Source organism: Phoca vitulina, unplaced genomic scaffold (assembly GCF_004348235.1).
Source record: "Phoca vitulina isolate PV1807 unplaced genomic scaffold, GSC_HSeal_1.0 scaffold24, whole genome shotgun sequence".
NCBI classification, from domain to species: Eukaryota; Metazoa; Chordata; class Mammalia; order Carnivora; family Phocidae; genus Phoca; species Phoca vitulina.
In genome coordinates, this window is record NW_022589727.1 from 8,733,963 (window position 1) to 8,754,000 (window position 20,038).

The 20,038-nt window shown below is 42.7% G+C and overlaps 1 protein-coding gene across 17 annotated transcripts in view; it reads right to left on the reverse strand.

Annotated features, from left to right (window-relative positions):
* Nucleotides 1-24: 24 nt before the first annotated feature.
* DTNA (dystrobrevin alpha) overlaps nt 25-20,038 on the reverse strand; it is a 344,311-nt gene continuing 324,297 nt past the window's right edge. For 14 of the 17 annotated variants that reach the window (XM_032421478.1, XM_032421475.1, XM_032421479.1 and 11 more), the window contains 6 exons: nt 17,301-17,460; nt 14,786-14,875; nt 13,343-13,511; nt 10,885-11,017; nt 8,893-8,941; nt 25-8,802 (listed from right to left, as the gene is read on the reverse strand). In XM_032421478.1, coding sequence (XP_032277369.1) covers nt 8,924-8,941; nt 10,885-11,017; nt 13,343-13,511; nt 14,786-14,875; nt 17,301-17,460 — 570 coding nt within the window. In that variant the 3' untranslated portion in view covers nt 25-8,802; nt 8,893-8,923. The remainder of the gene's footprint in view (nt 8,803-8,892; nt 8,942-10,884; nt 11,018-13,342; nt 13,512-14,785; nt 14,876-17,300; nt 17,461-20,038) is intronic. The other 3 variants (XM_032421474.1, XM_032421473.1, XM_032421469.1) reach the window with 3 other exon arrangements.

The window sequence follows — 20,038 nt, forward strand, 5'->3', positions numbered from 1 at the left end:
AAAACATCATCCACAATTCCATGATTTACATCATCACCATTTTGGTGTATATTTTTCTATACACAAGCACTCAAATATTCATCAAACTGGGGTCACTCTTACACTCTTTTACAATCTCATTTTTTGCTTGACTCATGCAGATATCTTCCATGATGAGAAATACATTTCTTTATCATCATTTTTTATGGCTTCTTAGTATTCCAGCCTAGCATATCATGCCATAAGTAGTTTAAGTGTTCCTTTATTAGTGTCCATGTGTGCTCTTTCTAGTACTATAGACAAGGCTGCATGAACATCCTTGTTTATGTATCTTTGGACTCTCAAAAGTGGGGGTGACTCCATCACAACATAGTGTCCCAGCGTAGTCCATGGCATCAGAGTCCCAGATGGCAGACTTCTAGGTTTCCAAGGTGCCCAGAGAACCTTTTCCTGGGGGTCGGGTGTCTCAGGAGCTAATGTGCTCTGTTGGGATGATGAATCCGAAATGTTGCCAGTTTCTTCTCACCACGCTTGGCCTTATCCCAACTTTGCAAATCTGCCCTTTTGGGGCCAGTAGGACCACCGAGTCCTACTCCCGGGTGATTCTTTGTATTTCCATCCTTGGAGTGAAAGATTATTCTTTGACAGAATCCTTAAATTCAGCTGCGTCCACAGTATAGTTTAACTGCTGTGGTGTTACCTGAGCGGCTCCAACCAACTGAGCTGCCATTATGTTCAAGCCCTTAAACTTGAGTATCTTTCCTGCTATGCATAGAAATCCACAAATCTGACTTACCAGTAACAAGTTCCCTAGAATTAACCTTATTTAAAAGAATTCCATAGCCTTGCACCTCAAAGTGTAGTCCTCAGATCAGTATTAGCATCATCAACTTACTAAATCAAAACTCTGTAAGTTCGAGAAGCACTGCACTAGCTTAGTTTAAGGAGGACCCAACTGAACCTCATCCTGGAAGGCTAGGATTAAAGCTGGACTTCAGGTCAGCACCTCCTGAATTTTAAGGTGCACACAGATTCCCTGGAAAACGATGAAATGCTAACTCTAATTCAGTAGGTCCGGTTGGGAGCCCAAGATTTTGCATTTGTAACTAGCTCCCAGGTGATGCCAATGCTGTTGGTCCTTGGACCACATTTTGAGTAGCAAGAGGATAGCAGTTCTTAAAATCTGTCGGACTGTATTACCTGAGGCACTTGTTAAAAGTACAGATTCCCTGGCTCCACTCTGGACTTGCTAATTCAGATTAATCAATTCTTCAGGTGACTTTGGCAATTAGATACATTTAGGAATACTGAGGTGGAGATCAGAGTTAAATGTGGTCCCTAGGAGATGAGGGGATGAGGCACTGAGAGGCAGCTGAGAGAGACTTGGGACAGACACCCATAGACATGCCTTTGTTGCTCACCTCCAAACGGGACGGGGGTCGACGGGGGTGTCCGAGCTCCCACTAGTGGTCATATCAGGTCAGGATTTGCCCCTGCGTTGATGTATAGCAGAGTCTCTTGGTTTCTTTCTGTAGTGCCTCTTGAGTGTTTATAGCATTTTCATGAACTGTAAATCAACCCCAGACTCTGTGAGCACAGACTTTCAGCACCATTCCAAGTCGGAGTTCCCAAAAATGCCATTCATGAAGTGTTGGAGCCAGACTCACAGATTCTGCTATTGGTTCCGCCAAGGAATTGGCTCCTTGAGCAAACAAAACACATCCCAACATCGCATGGGAATCCAGAGGTTCTTGGAAGAGAAATGAGAAGGTAGGGAGTGATTGCCTCTGTGGACTCTGAGTTTTTGTCCACTCTTTGGAACTCATAATTTGATTCCTGTTGCTATCAACACATCGACCTCCAGGGTGTGCTGATTCTCCTTTCTCACTAGCTCTAGTGCAAACAAAACAAAAGCTACTAATTCATTTATTCATTCATTTGACACATAATTGTGGAGCTCATAATTGCCAAGTACCTGGCTAGATGCTGCGATTCAAAGGATCGAGTCAAGTGACATAAAGTGCTTATAACAGTGTCAGATATAAAGCAAGCATTAAATATGTGAACTCTTCCAAAGGCAGGGAAAAGTGAGATATTTTGCTCCAGTTGTTTAAGACCCAACCGACGGGTCCTGCTTCTTGCTGCAAGTGCTGACTTGTCTTTCTCCTTTGAACAGATTAACTCCATGTGGCATCAAGAAAGATTCATTGAAAGAAAGGAATAAAATACACAGATATAGTGTTTTTAAAAACATTTTTTAATGAAGAAATAATTCCATTCCAAAATATAGACACACAATTAAATAGTTTAATCACTTCAAAATATAACATGTCCCCAGGAGGTTCCAGCACACACACACACACACACAAAACAATACTTAACAGCAATACAAAAAAAAAAAAAAAACAACCCATACAATAGTAGTTTTGTTACAATACCAATGAATATTGTGAAATCTTTAGTGTCTCTGAATTGGTTATTTCAATTGGTGTCAAATGACAGTAGTCATAATTAAAAACGTCTTATAGTTAATTAGCCTCAAGATGGAACATTTCTGATTTTTTTTCTCTTTTTGGTTCAAAAGTAAAAAGGCCCTTTCTTCTGAGGACACAGTGGAGTTCTTGTTTGTGGCTCCTTGCGTGGACTCAAACCAAGGTGATTGCAGCAACCAAAGGTGCCGTATTTACAAGGTCTCTCTACAGTTAACAGCAAAGAACTAATAAGGGTGGACAAAGATGATCAAAATAAAAGCAGACATCAGTGCTAAATTATGATGCGACAGTTTGGCTCATGCATATAAGAAAATACATAGTATATCACAACAAAGGCCACACTCTTATGCAATTCAGTTCACATTACTACTTACAAATGAACCTTCCCTGCCTTATAGAGATCACTCGAGAATCCATTTTTCACAATCTCCAGCACATCTCCCTCTGACCAACCGAACTTACCCCGACTTGCGTCCTGACCAACCGCAACTGATTCCTGAATCTCATACAGTAGGTTTTGCCCTCCTCCCTCTCTCCCTCCCTCCCTCCACATGGCGCCATAGGGGAGGTTGGCTGTGTTAGACCAGTGCTCATTAATAGGCCATCATCTGTGATGGAGGTGGATGTGCAATTTATTGTGGAACAAGAAAGAAATAATCCCCGCAAGATGTAACTGTATCTCCTGGATAGGACAGGTGAAACCTGCTGGGTTTGCACTTAGAACAGGTCCCAAAAGTAAATCTGGAGAGCCAAGGAAAGAAACCCCCCCAAAACCACAAAACCCCAAAACAATACACGCCATTTTGTCTCGGTTACAGGACAGGGGTGCTTGAGTCTGGTCTCAGTGCTGACGTGGAGCTAAGGGAAAGAAAAGGTGGCTGGTTAGTCAGGAACTGGTCACTGGCGGCACTTTCCGGAGTCCTTGCAATGGCTTGTACCATGCTATCGACAACCATGTCATGGAGTTGGCAATGAAAGCTATGACAAGGGGGACAGTTATCAGCAAAACGGTTCAAACCTTAGACAAGCGTTCTGATGCAGAGACAGAGTGACAACAGATGTCAGCTCAGTCCAGTCAGGGGCTGAATGCCACTTGCAGGATCCGAGTTCCGAGTTCCAGAACTACCTGGCTATGAGTTAGAGCTGACAGCAATGTAGGTAGCTGGCATGGAGTGGTTTTAAGTACTGAGTATGAGGCACGAGGGCCACCTGCCCCATCTAGAGAGGTATGGTTTCACAGATGATGGGCAGTGGAAAGGAGATGAACATTAAGATAAACCAACAAAACTCATAATCAAATCCATCTGTGCAAAGCAATCTGAGAACTGTGCAGTTGTGCCCTTTGGTGTCAGCCTGTTCTCAGGGACATTTGTCAGGCTGCTTCTCTGGGGAAGTATGAAGAAGCACATCAACGGACAGAATGGGCTTCTTACTAATGCCAACTGAGAGCTTTGCTATCCCCGAGGCAAGTGATTTTGTTCCAAAGGGCAGCCAAGGACATGGTTTCTGACCAGATGCAGAGACACGACCAACTCAGAGCCCTCTGGAGAGGGACCTGGAAGGTGTCAGGATGTCTGTTCTCAGCTGGGCACACACCAACCACCAACTATGTGGGGGTGGGAGAAGGTTTCTGCCAGCCCCGGAAGCAAAATCGAATTGCTGAAGCTTTGAGCTTGACTCAGAGCCTTTCTTGCTTATTCTGAATAAGGCCTTTTTAGAGATTTTACATGCAACTTTATTCCAAAGCCGTGGTTCTCAACCTTTAGCATGCATCAGGAATCACCTGGAGGGCCTATTAAAGCACAGATGGCTGGGCCCAATCCCCAGAGTTTCTGATTCAGCAGGCCCGGGTTGGGGTTTAAGAATTTGCATTTCTAAATAGATTTGCAAAGTGATGCTGATGCTGCTGGTCCAGGACACACGCTTTGAGGGCCACTGTTCTAAAATGACGTTCTCGCCTTTCTTTTAAAGGAGATAGGAATTCCAGAGAAGCTGCCAATTTAAGTATAACATATTCAATATGTTGCCGGATTTTTATTTCATCCAGTCTTGCACCAAGTAGATTATGTTTTCATTTCCCCAGACTCCCTAAGGGAGGTCTTTAATGCTACCCGACAAGGGCCCTCATAAAGGACCATCCACAGAGGCTTTCATTCTTCCTTCTTCGACCGTGCTTTTGCACATCAGCTTTTCGCTGAGTGCAAAATCCCAATGCCACTTAGAAGAGCCCGTTTCCTCTCCCATGACCACAGAAGGCTGCATGCAGAACACCAGGTAGCCAGCTAAGGCAATAAACATTCAGAAATAAAAGGAGAGGGACTGTTTGCAAGCACACTTTAAGCCTGTACATTTAAAGCTGAAGGCCTCCAGACAACCTGATAGGGGAAGCTGTGGACGAGCGGTGTGGTTAGACATGCTCCCTAAAGCTAAAACGAGAGGGACGCGCCCATGGAAGAGCAGAGATAACTTGAGTCCGTTTGGGGATCTTATGGCACCTGTGGTTTATAAACAGCTTTAGCAACGAGTATTTCAAAACATAGTTCACAGTTTTTAAGAAGATCTGTGCTGATTTTAAAAACTAGATTCTATATCATTTGAATGTTGCCTTTTTTTTTTTCTTTTTGAATATGATATCTATTTGGAAAAAATATTTACACTAAATTCTATGGCTGATTTGTTAGAGTATCTTGAAAGAAAACAACCCCAAGTTAGAAAGAAGCCCCAAAGGCTGGATTATCCTGGTGTGATTGGTTCAAGTCACTGCTCACAGAGACTTAGAGACAAATGCGGACAGTGCAGGCCAAGGCCCCGTCTTGGCTTCCGGGCTCTGAGTCAGTACACTCAGGTACCAAATCCTTCGGGGTGAGTGAGTAATTGCAAGTGGTTGTTTTTTTCCAATTGCTGTGGAAAAAAAATGTACAGTGTATAATAAACTGGTTCGCTAAAATCTCAAAGAATTCAGAAATCAAAACGTCTAGCTACAAACAGTATTAATATTGTCATTGTAAACGGAACAGGTTCAATATCATGTGCAAAGGCTTAAAATGCTTGTTAACACTGCCATCGTGAGTACGAGCAGCGTGGGTTTTCAGCCTGTGGGTCTTCCTTTTCCTGTGTGTGTGTGGTGGTGGTTGCTGTTTTTGTTTCTAATCAGGGATGAGCCATGTTGCAGAAGATGCAGCTGATAAGTTAGCTTTGAACAGGAGTCAGAAGTCTTTTCTTTTTTTCCTTCTCAAAACACACACCTATGAACTACGAATCTTAGAACGAAAAGTCAACTGCACTATTGTCGGCAGAACGCGTCTCTAAGGGTGGGGGTCTGTCAGGAGCTGCTGTGCGGGGCGGCACCTCTGGGCGCTGAGGCTGCTCCTGGGCCGGTGTCTTCTCTTCTGCGGGGGTGGGTGCGGGGCTCTCCTTCATCACCAGCTTGCGTGTTACCTTCATCATCTGTCTGACTATAGCTTGCCTGGGAATAAGGAATGTGTAGTTTTTTTTTTTTTAAAGATGAAAACTGTTCTCTAAATTAGGGTTTCGAAGCTTAGGATTTCCCCCAGCCCCCCGACACACATATATTCACACTCTCTCTCTCCTCCCTTCCTCTGACAATAGGGAGCAAATGTCCTGGGACACGGTATGCTATTGCTCTTTCTGAAAGAGAAGATGGGCATCCTCTGCGCTGGGTCCCTTGCTTAATGAATGGGTACCTGAGGCATCTGGAGGGTTAAAGCAACACAAACAGAAATGTTTGTGCTGCCCTCACCTGACAAGCAGATGAGACCACTAACCTACCATCGAAATGCCATGGTAATTAGGAAAAAAAAAAAATCCACTTTCGATTGTCCAAGCCCCCCATTTCTGAAGTTAGGATGTGGCTGGCTGAGGAGAGTGGTGTACTGTGTGGGGAGAGGGATGGAAAAGGGACGAATCCAAGATTTGAGTCTGCCAAATGGAGTTTTGGTGGATTCTTAAGTTGAGGGTTAAATATTACATAGACTGCATTTCTTCCAAAGAGGCTAGTTGAGAGGCAAGGTTTTACTCTGTTCACTCCTGTTAGTATCAATGAGTGCATACTTATCTTCAAATAGCTCTTTCTGAGCAGAGAGTGGGTCTTCTATTTCTCTGGGGTCCCACCCTCTGCCCTGGTGGACACCTAATTGACTTGCAGCGATGAAGTTGGCTTCCGGACCCTTGGATAAGAGATGCATGGCTTTGGGGCAATTTCTGGTCTTGTTTGGGTCAGAAAACCCAAACAAATCGATTTCAACAGCATAAACTGTTCCAAGATTTCAGCTCTATTTCTCGGCTACATCGAGAAAAATTATACTAAGATAGAACTAGCTGAAAAGATGAAAAGCCACTGGCTTCTGGATTGATGCGTAAAGTTTTAAATACATTTTGCCTAAGTTGCTGATTTCATGACAGGCTAGTTCACATGTAGAGTCCCGTGGAACACCAGCTCGGTAGGTACATGATGTAGTAAATGGCAGAGGCCACAAAGGTTTCAATTTTCCACTGTCAAATTGACAACAAAAGTTGAAAACAGTGGCCGAAGAACTTTAGAGCACTGAAATCTTTGGCTTTTATGTAGAAGAACCAAATGCCACTTCTTATCTGAGTTTATGTCAAGGACATTTCATTAGTTTGTTTAAGAAAATATTTTTCTAAGAACTAGTGACTGATGGTTAAATAATGTGCAGAATAAAAATGATCCAGTTGCTGGCCTGAAGAGAAAGAAAATGCTGTGAAAGGAGAGGCTTGCTCCTTTGGGACTAGAGTTGTTATAACGGGAGTAGATGTTTTCAGAAACAGCTCCTGGGACTTGTTTCCACTGTGGTCATGATGACTCAGGAGAGCATGTGCTGTGGCATTCTCAAATGCAAGGGAGACTAGAATACAGTCACATCCTTCTTTTCACACCAAAAGGGCTTCAGAGCTTGTAAAGTATATTTCATAACAGCAGTTATGCCATGATTTCTGCTTGCTTAATCCTAACCCGGGGACTGAGACAGGAGGTCAGCAATGCATGAGCGAGGATGTTTTCTTTGCAACTTGATTTGTCATTTAAGAGAAATAGATCCCTTTTTAAATTTAGCAGCGAGCTGACTTTACTACCAGCTGTACTATAGACTTCTGGGAGTCCATGGTTGGGAAAGACTGTATCACTGAAGGAGATACAAGTCCTTGGGCCCCTACGGCCAGAGACTCGGAGAGGTGTATTTACTCGGAACCGTAATGGGGGACAGCCAAATGGCCATCAGCCGGAGCCAGAGACACCATCTAGACTTAAGAGACAGTGTAGCCAAAAGTGTATAAAATCATTACACATAGCTGAGTCCTTAGCTTTATCTATAAAAATACAGAGAGCAAGCTAGTTCTGAGTCCTGGGGGGTGGGGGTAGGGCTCCCCATACACTTACATAATAACTCTAGCAGCTCCCCAGGATTGAATCACTTGCAAAGCACTGAGCACAGTGCCAGGTATGTATGTGTGGGCTCATCATAAATTATGGTGTGTTTGCCACCATGCTAAGCTCTTTATAAACTACATCCCAGTGAGGACAACTCCACTATGAGGTAAGTATTATGATAGATGTTGTGCAGAGGGAACAGAAGTTCATAGGGGTTTAATCATTTGTCAGGGTTATGCGACCACGATTTGGTGGAACTCCTATTTGAAATTAGGTCTGCCAGAGTCCAGCGTCTGAGCTCTAGACTGCTACCCTCCAGGGTGGTCCTGCCAGTCAAGTGCTATTCTCTCTACATTAAACACATGACTAAGGATTTTCCATGTATGTTGGTAGGTCCCTGGGGGTGGGGAATCACATGCCACGTAAATGATATTTTAAATTAAGCTGTATCTTGCTGAATTCCACAAAGAATTTGAATCAGCTATTCCAAAAATATAAGGCTGCAGAAGTTGTCCTCTCTGTTTTGCTTCTTTTGTTTTCTTTAATAATACACGGTTTTGCCTTCGCTCGTTGAGGTGCACACTTTGATCTCTGGGTCCTGAATACAGCATGCCTCTGAGGCTGGCCCATCCCTGGATGTGCTGAGCATGCCTGGACTTTTCCTTCTCAGGTGATAGAGAGGCTGCAAACTCAGGTGCTGTTAGAGACTGGTGATGAGGCGCCATAGCCCCGGAGGATTTCTGGGGCGTCTCTGGCATTACAGAAATTTCTATGCCAATTTTCCTAATTAATAGAGTAAAAAGTCAATTCCCGAGGTTGTCTGCCAAATCTCCACTGGGTTATAATGAAATGCTCCATAGGCCAGGATGATTCTTTGATATCAGGAGGGAAGGAGGGTATTTATCGCATAGAACACAGAAACACCTAAGAGAGAGTGATTGTGAATTTAGGTTACTAGTTATCAGAATTCAGTGTACAGTGGGCACGTTTCCTCCTAAATAAGACGGTACTTACTTGAGAGGAGAGTGATAAAAGGATATTGTATTCAACCTTGCAAGCTGACCTGTGGGTGACAAAGGACACAAACAAGAAAGGTGACATGTCAAGTCTGTGATGCAGTCAAGCTCGTGAATTATTTGGTTGGAAGCCATGCAGAAGGACAGAGAGCGAGAGAGTCTGATGAATGAAAACAGCATTCTGACCCATCAAGCAACCATACGCTCACAGAGTACGCAAGGAAAGTCACTTCAACATTCTCTAGGGCATATGCCTTGAGTGTGGACACACAGGCTTACTACGGTCTCCTACACCTTGTCTTTACCTTTCCCTTGAAGTCACCGGGCATGGAAAGGAAAGGAGGGAAAGAGCTTAAGATGAACCAGAGACGGCAAAAACTCCAGTTGCATCTTAAGCTATTAATAGAATTTACCTTCATTTTACTCCTATAAGGTTAAATTCCTAATTCATTAAAATAAATACAAATCTAATATTTTATATGAAATGACGGTTTCCCTTTAAAAAAAAAAATCTAGAACTTCAGTTACTGTTGTCACCAACATCCAGAAACCGATATGGGCTCGAAGAGGGAGGCCTAACAGGAGCCCCTAACAGCATGAACCAGAACATTGATTATTTCACCACATCTCTCTCCCCCTCTAGGCAGCAGAGCCAAACGAAATGCATGTCGGAATGCCATCCCTTAGAGTTCCCAGAGACACCCTGGCAGCTTCATCCAGGCTAATTTCCTTCTGTGGACAGGCCACAGAAGTGGCAAAATAAGAGCATTCTCCATGGTTCTCCACTTCCGGCAACTCTGACCGTTTCTGCAGTGTTGAAGCATGGCTTTACATATATAGTCACTGATTTTTTTTCTTTTTTGGGGGGTGGGGGTGGGGTATGACGAGGCCAACATTTTAGTTGCTTCTGAAATATGGTTGTTAAACCGAAAAGGCTAATGGAACATTCCAAAGAGGCAAAACTTTTGTTTTATATTGTTGGGGTGGGGTTGGTAGGCTTCAGTTTCTTTCTTGCTACATTCTTCTTGGGAAAATATTTCAAAACCATCCGTACACATATGAGAAGTAGAGGTAATGTATTCACTCTACTTCTCTTTCCTTCACTAATGAAGTAAGAGAGGGCCACTGCTCATCTAAGAATGTGGAGGAAGCTTGTCTGGTCATTGGACAGAAAGCCCGACATGAAGAAATATCCCATGGGGCCTGAGGGGTGGGGCAGTAGGTCTCAACCAGGCAAACATCCCTGAGCTCCCAGAACCTCAGGAAAACACCTGTGAATTACAGGGAAGAGAAACATACAAGCAAGACCAACAGGGCAGTAGAAAAATCTCCATGGGGAAAATGCATCCCCTTTAGGATGACTTACTAATTACTCTTATTCCCAGTTGCATGTGTTATGTTTGGTGAATTCTCAGCTGGATTAATAATACACTCCAGTATATATGAAAATCTGTCCATCCATACCCTGCTGAACACGGGGCTTACAGTTCTTCCTACCTTTCTTGGTGAGATTTGATACTCTCCTACTTATTTATTTTGACATGAGGTGGGCAGCGAAGGAGGATGAGGACAAAATGATTCAAGGGAAGAGATATATTTATACTTATTCAGTTTCCTTGGGCCTTGTTCTCTGTATTTTTTCTAAAATTTATTTTTATTTATTTATTTTTTATCTATGAGAAAACGTATCTTTCCCACTGAACTTGGAAGAGTATAGATTGTTAGTCACCATGTTTCCCCTAAAGGGACACTGTCTTTTTCACTTACCAGATCAGAATTTCTAAGAATTCATGGTGAGAGGCATAGCTCTAAGAAGTATTTACAATTTTTACAACTGTCTAGAATATGTGGAGTAAGGAATGCAATCAGAATATTTTGGAGAGGGAGGGTAGAAGAAAGGAGAAGGCATGGATTTTCTGAGTAATGTAAAAGACCCAGCTACCAAGGGGTGGGGGGCTGGGGGCCGGGGGTGAGGCCTGGCTCCCCATACCTGGTAGGCTTCATCCTGCAGCTTCTGTTTCAGATACTCCTCCATCTTGAGCTCGTTCTCCAGCTGCCGGACTGAGTCATTTTCATAGTTCTCATCCTCTGGCCGCACGTAGGGGTCCCCATCTTCTGAGGCCCTGGGAACAGACCACAAATGGTGTTTGGGAGCAAATCTTAAAAGTAGGAGTAGAATTCATGTGTTAGCTGTGGTTTTGGGTCCCATTTACTGAGTCCCCTAATTTGCTTCTTGGCTTCAATTCACTTCAATTCAAGGTCTTCTGTTACCTAACAGAAAATTAAAAAAACAAAAACAAAAACAAAAAAAACTTTGGAAGTTTGGAGAAACTGATGATCAAGAAATTCTCATATGTAATTTTTCTATGGCAGTCTGATATCATTGGTCATCTGTGTTTTCCTCTGGTTTACAGGAATGAATTGCCTTTAAAGAGTTTGTCAATCTTAAAAGAAGCAGTCTTATCTTTTGAGAGGATATCGTTTTCCCAATCTCTGGGCTTTTTTTTTTTTAATGGAATCCAAGAACACTTTCTATAAGGAAAGTGAGCCCTCTAGTGAAATAATGATTAAGGACATTTGTTCATAATTTACCCCCCTTTGCGTTATGCACATATGTAGGGATATGCACCCATGTACTTTATTTTTACAGTAGAATAAGTCTTAGAATATCAGCTCATGGGTGTCAGGAAGGTAATACTTGAACCCATAGCTCTTGATCTTAAAAATTTATACTAGTTAATCTAAGAAATCCACTCAAATTGTTCAATTCTATCATGAGATAAATAGTGAAGAGTGATCTCATTCACTAATGTGTGACTCTATTTGGATCTATCCATCCCAGTTTATAAAAACCATTCCTGAGACTAAACATAAATTCACTACCTAAATCATAGGACTAAAATATTCTCAGAGTAAAAGCTGGTATCTGTTTAGATAGTACAGATATTAAGACATCCCCTAAAGTGAAGAGAGTGGTCAAGTAGAAGTTTCTGGGTTGGAACTTAAATGCCATTGTTCATGTTTATTTATATCTGTACGACATGTTCTCATTATTTTTAGAGGTTTGGGGCCAGCCTAAATAGGTCTGCAAGGCGTCTGTGAACTTTCCCTTCCCAATTCCTTCAGCCTGTTGGTAGCTGCTACTGTTACCAGTGGAGTGGGGTAGATCTAGCTACAGTCTTGCATTTTTGGATTAGAACAAGAGAATTTTAGGTGACCACATGTAAATGCTTCATTACGAAAAGTCAGACAGATATGTTACCTACCAGACTAAACTGACAACAATTACTTCACCATTTTGAATATAAAACAAATCAAATAATTCTAAATTATAGAGGAAAGGACAAGAAAGCAAACTAAAATTAAAAGTGGCAGCCTACTGCTATTTAAAATTATGTCAGAACTGTTTTGTTTGGATCTCTCGGCCTGCCTTTTCACCACCCACTTTTAAACCACATCTATTTATAGGTCCTCATTATTATTGGTCTTCTCACTACTTGGATAGAGATCCAACACCACCAGGAAGGCCTCTGGTTAGTTTCTTCTTTGGGTCCTGAAAATGGCCAGTTTATTTTTGTAGACTAGTCTGCAGCATTTTTCACGTTAAGCACCATCACCCTCCTAGTTTGTAATGCTCAGTGGACCCTTTTGCAACCCTCTGGTGAGCCTCTCTGCCCACGCTTCTCACTGCTGCATGAGCCCTGTTCTTTTGAAGGCTCCCTTGCTTCCCCGCCTTCCTCCCCACCCAAGCTGGGCTCAGCAAGTCTGTCCTAGCTCCTCCCCCTTTGCTTCTCCACTTTGGTTTCCGAGGCCTGTCTACTTGCAGTTTGAGCTGATCCAGGGACACGGATAAATCTAGGGCGGAGGTCACTGATTCTGCTGCTTTCAAGCTACAGAAGCCTAATTGGATGAAAATCTTTGCAAAATGCCCTTTCAAAGGTCAGATTTATACGTACTCAACAAGCCAACCAGATTGGATTTCTTTATAATGAGGTTTTAGACATTTACTGATTTCAATTCCAAGTGCTTATATAATGTTGTTTACACCCATTCTGAATAGAGGCCTCTCTAGCATCACCTGGTCCTCTAAGGGCAAATACAGTACATTTAGGAGATAGGATGATTTATCTCCTGAACGAGCCTGTGAGACCCGAAGGCAGAGAGTGATTTTTTAATACTGTTTTGTATACAACTAGCACCATGCCCTGGGCGCGCGAGGCTCTCAGCAAGCGCCAGGTGGTTTTGGTAATTGCTATTCTTGATATAGTGAGGGGAGGAAAAGTCCCAACACCAAATTTAATGTAGCACCCTTCTACCTCTTCTGGCAGAAAAGGAAACTGCGCCATCCCATCCCGAATTAAAGAACGGAAGCAACCCTGTTACGATTTTCCTATCTTCCCTCCAGAGCGTTGTGTTACCGAGCAAGGCGCGCAGCCGAGGATACTCACACGTCACTGCCCATGGTGCTGGGGGTGGGGCCGCCGTGGAGGAACCCAGGTTTTCGGGCGTGGATTTGCGCTAGAAAAGCCTTTTCAGAGGTTGGCGATGGAACCAGATCCTCAAACTGAGTCCGTGTAAATTCAGAATCCACGTTACTCTCGGTTTCACTCCCCACCTCTATTAGGAACGATTGAAGAAATGGAGAACGACTTAGATTTTTTTTTATGATTGGCAAATAAGGGGCTGGGTTTAACATAAGTCAAACTGTGCCGTGGAAATTAACCAGTTATGGCACGTAAGTCAGGTGAGTTTATTACTATTTTTTTCCGAAATGACATTTGATACTCACATGAATGTCTAGAAAACCATTTGGTTTACAGTACTGTCTTTTTTGAATCTCAATCATACTGAGGAATTTTTGTGTCTTGACTGACTTAATTTCTTAATACTTCTGTTTTGCCCCTTCTACAAAAGTCTTCACGAGAACTGCTCTTACTTTTGCTTAATATTACTTTAATTTAGGAAATACAAACCTAAAATATTACATTCACTTAACACCTCAAAGTATTGTGAGTATAAACTAATAGTATTTGAAGCTTCCACAATGAGAATAACATTTCAGTCATCATGTGCTAGGGCAGTGGGTATACTCCATTAGTCAATATGTATTAACTACTGCCATTTTTATCCTACTTGGTAATCTTCATTTAGACTAGCAGCAACAATTTTCATTACTTTAATTCTTATTATAGAGGCTTTAAGAAACTTAAATCCAGAATTTTTTTTAATATTGACTTTTTTTTCCTTACAATTGTTTAATCTCAAACTTTGTGACTGTTAGACAAGTATCTTGCTAAGTGGGCTTAAGGAACAGATGAGATGTATTAGTAACTGGTAAGATATTTATTTGCATATTCATGCTGTTAAAGTTTTAAAAACTGTGTACTATTATTAGAATAAAGAGTCCCTCTCAATGTCATACTCTTTATTTTCTGGGCAGATCTTTCTTTGGACATACTGCAAAGGTAAATTTCAACTTAGCCTCATTCAAATAGCCATGCATTTCAAATGAACAGAGTTTAAATGAGTAAATAAAACATTTGACTTTATAAAATAACTTTAGCATCATGTCACTTTGGATCATATTACAAGTTACAAATACTAGATACTACAAAAACTAGAATTGCAAGTCAATTTTAGTATATTTCTTTACTCCTCTCTGCATTTTTCAAACTTTCTGCATTGCCCATGTATTAATAGTCTTCCAATGAGCAAAAAAAAAAAAAAAAAAAAAAATAGTACTAAAAAATCTGAATATACCAATAAAATATCACATCGATCTTTAAAATATCTTTTTCTACTTGACAATGAGGAGATCTCTAACAGAGGCCCCTAGCACTTATGGGTCCCTCTGCAATGTGCAGACAAACAAGAGGGGACTGGGGACTCACCAGAATTCAGCTCTTTCACGAGAGAGGACATGGTGTTAGTGATGGAATCTGCTGCTACTAGTAAGTCATTCCTTAAATTTCTTCTTGAACCTTGAGTGAAGAAGAAATGATAATTAAAAAAAAAAAACCACAGCTTTTCCTCTTTTCCGCCCCCCAAATTTTTATGTAGTTTATCATTTACATTGATAATCCTGAAGCAAGAAAACTTCCAAGATTTCTCCTTTTCAGAAGTGCTTTGGTTCATTTTCTGAAACAATACATTGTACTTAGGGCAGTGGCCACTGATGAGGGAGGGGTTCATTTAATTTATTGTACAAATGGGGACAAGTTTGCGAGTGAAAGGGGGCGGCATGATAATAAAACTAGGTGACCTGGCACAAACTGGGATGGTCCCAGGCCAACTAGTATCTATGGCCACCTTTTTGTAGGAAAACTCACACAGATGTAAAGTCTGGTTTTGCCTGGAGAGCTGCACCTTGCTAGCTGCTGTTAGTTTCAGCCACGACCTGGCGGCTGAGCACCTGGGATCCTGATCTCCATCACCACAGCCTCTGTCTCTCATCAGGGTTCCCAGAGTTCCCCTACCATTATAGCTATCTCTGGAGAGTGGGAACCCTACGCACTGAATGCCCCAGAGCGTGGGACAGGGGTGGGGATTCTTGCATCTGCTGTGAGACCTGGGCAGAAGATGTATGCCCTGTACTCTGAATTGCAACTCAGACTATGGTTCTCCGTGGTAGACAAAGATTATGATGATGTTTCAGGCACACAAAGGGTTAAATGGGTATCTGTGGGCTGGCTTGGGTGTGAGGTAACACCCAACATCTTGGAGAAAAAGGGCTCAAGATTCCAAACACCTCACTTGCCGCTGAACTCATGTAGCATGAGCTCTTTGGGAGCTAGGAGCTGCCTCTAAGCTGTGACGGTTCACCCTGTAAGTTCTCAGAAAATAAACCTAAGTAAAATAATAAATACATGTAAATTAAACAATCAAAGTAGTCAAATAAAATAATGATAATTGAAAGCTCAATTGGATTAAAAATACCGTAAATTTCTTCAAGATGAGATTTAGAGAAAGGACATTTTTTTTCTTCTAAAAATTAAAAAAAGGTGATTTTGTATAACTTATTTTCTTTCTCAAAAGAAAAAGGCCTCTTATGGATCTTTCCCTCTCCCTCAGAGCAGAGAGTACATCATTCTCTTCCTTTAAAATGTAAGATTCTATCCCCATACACAATGCACGAGAGTGTCTCTTTCCTCAGACTCTTGCTACCTCTGCCTATTACTAATGTTGAATTTTTTTTTTTAATCTGCTAGGCGAGAGGTGATATTTGTATTTCTACAACAGTTTGTGAGATTGGACATCTTTTTATATCTTTATTGGCAATTTGTAGTGTTTCTTCTGTCCATATCCTTCACCTGTTTCTGTTTTGGTACTTTTTCTTATTGATCTCTATATGCTTGATGTGTAGCTGAAATTGTGAAACTTGATTGCCACATACACTGGAAATGTTTTCCTCGGTCTATTTTTTGTCTTTTGACTTCACTTATTTATTATTTATTTTTGCCTTAAAACTAGTAATCGAATATATCTCCCTTTTCCTTAGATCTATATGTGAGGACCTGGAAGGATGTTCATGATAAATTGCTAACTTAAAGAAAATGCAAATTGCAGACCACAATGCAATGCATGGTCTTGTTTGTGTGAAAAAGAAGGTAGGTGTTTATAAAAACACACATAAACATATATATTTATGTATAAAGGAAAAGTTGAGAAGGACCAAACGGTTTAATAATTTGGGAATGAGACTGGCAGGGTGAGGGTCTGTACGAGGATTTTTTTTCGAACTTTCTATAGATATAAAAAGCGGTGGCAAGAAAAAGTTTCAAAAGGGTTAAAATGTTTCCAAATGAACAAAGTCACTGGCCTTGAGGACCCCCCTCCCCCCCACCCGTGGTGTGTGAATGGAAAAGGCAGCAGGGGGGAGAATACTGTTCTATTTATCACTCTTTGTGCTCCTCCCTTAACTACGGAGGCTGAACCCCGTGGCCCCACGTTGCAGAGGCAATGACTCAATTCTTGAGGGCAGCTGTAAAATGGAAGCGCCCCGCTTGATCACCGCAGGGCTACATCCCACTTCAGCTGGGACCGTTTAACCTCAATCTTGAGTTTGCTTTACCATCAAGGGAAGAAAGCAGGAAATAAGATCTTTCAGAATTTTAAAACGGATTCCATTTATAGTTTCCTGGGATATTGGTGGAAGGATTTCCCTTCCCTTCATGATGAGCAAAGACTCGTCAAAAACGGAGCCGGGCTGGAGAAGCCGAAGGAAGAAGGTAAGACGTTGAAGTGAGAAACAGATCAGCCTAAGGAGTTTCCAGACCAGTCTCACCAAGGCCTACGCTGGCATGGCCACACTGTGGCTCCGAGGATGACCTCTAACCGCCCAGCACACGGCGGGCTCCTATCTGCCGCGTAGAGAAGCACAACACACCCACCAGTGCCCCCACTTACTTTGCGCAAAGGCCTCCTGAACGTCTCCCCCGACCCCGGTGAGGGAGTCCTGAGGCGTGTGCGAGGGGCTGGAGCAGGCGGACGCGGAGCGCACCGGCATGGGGATGGGCCTGCTGATGGTGTGGCTGGGGGAGGAGCGAGGAGAACCTGCCCCCTGCGTCTGGAGAGACAACGCAAGGCATTAACGTGTTTTCCCAAAGCTTCCCAAATGTCAAAAACAGTAACAGTGAGGCTCCCAAGCAGGAGGACGTCCTGGGTAATGGAGATGGTAATCCTAAACCTGAGTTGCAGGTGCAGATAATTCAGGACCTCGTTGTCTATAATCTGGAGTTTTGGTTACATGTCGAGAGTTAAGAATATTAGTAGAGCACTGTTCTATAGTACATGAGATGTGTGCCCAAGTAATGAGGCTACTGTTAGAAAGTGAGAATTACAAGGTGTGTCTGTTTCTTCCTCGAAGGAAGTTCTGCGGAGAATAAAAAGACATTTCAGGACAAAGTTTGAAATATAAACTAGGAGACTATTGGGGATGGATGTGGTTTGTGTAATTCCTAAATTTTCAACCTCTCTGTCCTGGCATGCTCTTTAGAGGATAATTTATAGGCCAGATCATGCCATGTAATATTGTGCATATTGAGTCTCAAATTAAGAATCAAATGAGGTATAAATTGTTTCATCCCTACTTTTTTAGTAAAAGTTCACTTTGTCAAATTGCTCTGTGGCTCAGGGATTCAGATGGGGAAGAGAAAAAAAGAACTCTTCATTTCTAATTTTTGGCTACTGTAGGGATTTTTAGCTACATTTCCTATAGGGAATGTCCTTCTCTTCGTCTTTGAAAAAGCAGTTATTTTAGCAATAAGAAGAGGGAGATTTAAAAGTGAGTAAAGAAAAAAGTAGAAAACAACTAAAAGCCATTTCTGTCTGTATTACAGTCCTAGGCATGAAACCATTCACACCTTGAATTTCACAGCTTTGTCTCTACAATGAAGTTTCTTGGAAAGATTTTCCGTGTTATAATAATTAGTTTACAAAGGAAGCCAGTCATGAGTAAGGAAATGCAATGCAACCCTCAGGTGCATACTCAAAGATTGGGTGTTCACATAAACTCCATTCGTCTGTTGGGTCTGGCCAGGGAGAGGGAGGACTCTTCCATAGCAAGGCCCAGAGATTCAGCATCAACCCATTCAAACCCATGAGAGCGGTGCCCTGGAGTATTCGATTTAGACTTGCTGTGGGGTCTGCTTGCAGTTAAGACACACAACATCAATCCTGTAAAATGCCATGCTGTTAGCTTTCTGGGGCTCAGCATCACACATAAAAGTCAAATCTATAAATTGAGAAAAATCTAGAATTAAAAACGAGGCAAAACAGAACAGAGCAGAGCAAAGAACTCATGTGATGACCAATGGCCTGGGGGTGCCACTCTTTCACTCTCAACAGTACCTTGAATGGTCTGTCCGGGCCCAAGGAAGAGCAGTTTGCCTGCTGGTGTGATGCTTGGCAGCCTGTTGGCCCAGCCTGCTCAAGGACGGGTCTGGTTTTCCCCGGCAGACTTTGCCAGCTCAGTCTCATTAACCACGAAACCTCTGCTGAGCTACCATGGCATCCCCCTGCTCCCCACGCCGATAAGAAATGACTTCACTTTTGCGTCGTGCTTTGCCAGGTAGAAGGGTTTTCATGTGCCTCCCCACTGATTTCTCTCCACAACCCACTGAAATAGGCATCATTACTCTAAATGTGCAAGTGTGGATCGCAATGCTCAGAGAGGTAAAAAGGATTGCTCGGGAGGTGGAGCGGGAGAGCCTGGGCTGGGGTCTGAGCACAGATGCTCTGGCTGCCCTGGGCTGCAGGGACCTGGCTGGGTTTGGGCTGCTGAGGGTCCCTTAAAGGAGTTCCGCTGCCCTGAGGGCTGCTTCCCCCTGGGAACCCCACCTGTGCACCATTCTCTAGGCAGGGCTCCTTGCCCTTTCTTACCTATCCTTTTCTGCAAGGACCAGTCACACAGCAGGGAGGAGGGACTGAGATGGGAAGTTGGACAGTTGAAGGAAGGAGGCTCTTCCTGGCTACACAGCTGACTTACCCTCTCAACTCTGGGGAGCCAGACCCTCTTCTGGGGTAGGAGGTTCATAATAATAATAATACAACTGTACTTTTATATGTAACTTACAGTGGCCAAAGCACTTTTACGTACATTGTTTGGTTTCATTCTTCTCATAATTGGTGCTAGGAATGATAGTTGCTTATATTTGAATAGCAATTTGCAGTCTATAAAGCAATTTAACCCCAACTATTTCACTTAATCCTCCTAGCAACCATATGAAGTATTATATTCCCATTTTTCAGGTTAGCCAACTGAGGTTCAGAGGTGATAACTGGGTTACCCAAAGCCTCTGAGCTAGAGATGGGCAGAAACAAAGTGGATTCCCAGCCTTTCATCTACAAGCCTGGGGCTTTCCCACAGCCTCACAGCCGCTTCTGAGGCCCAAAGCCACTGTGACCACCCATCACAGCCTTCACTAACGGAGAAAGGTTTAGCAGCCTGAAGGCTGAGAAGGTGCAGGACCTGGACCCACCAGAGAGTGGTGTTGGAGTAGCACCTAGGGCTCCGCCTGGGCTGGACAATACCTTTCAGTTGCCCGGGCCCTGGGGTGCAGTATGAGCACCCCAGGGGTGCAAGAGCCTGTGGGCTGTTTATCAATTGCTAGAGAAATGCAAGTGGAAATCTCTTATCTGCAAAT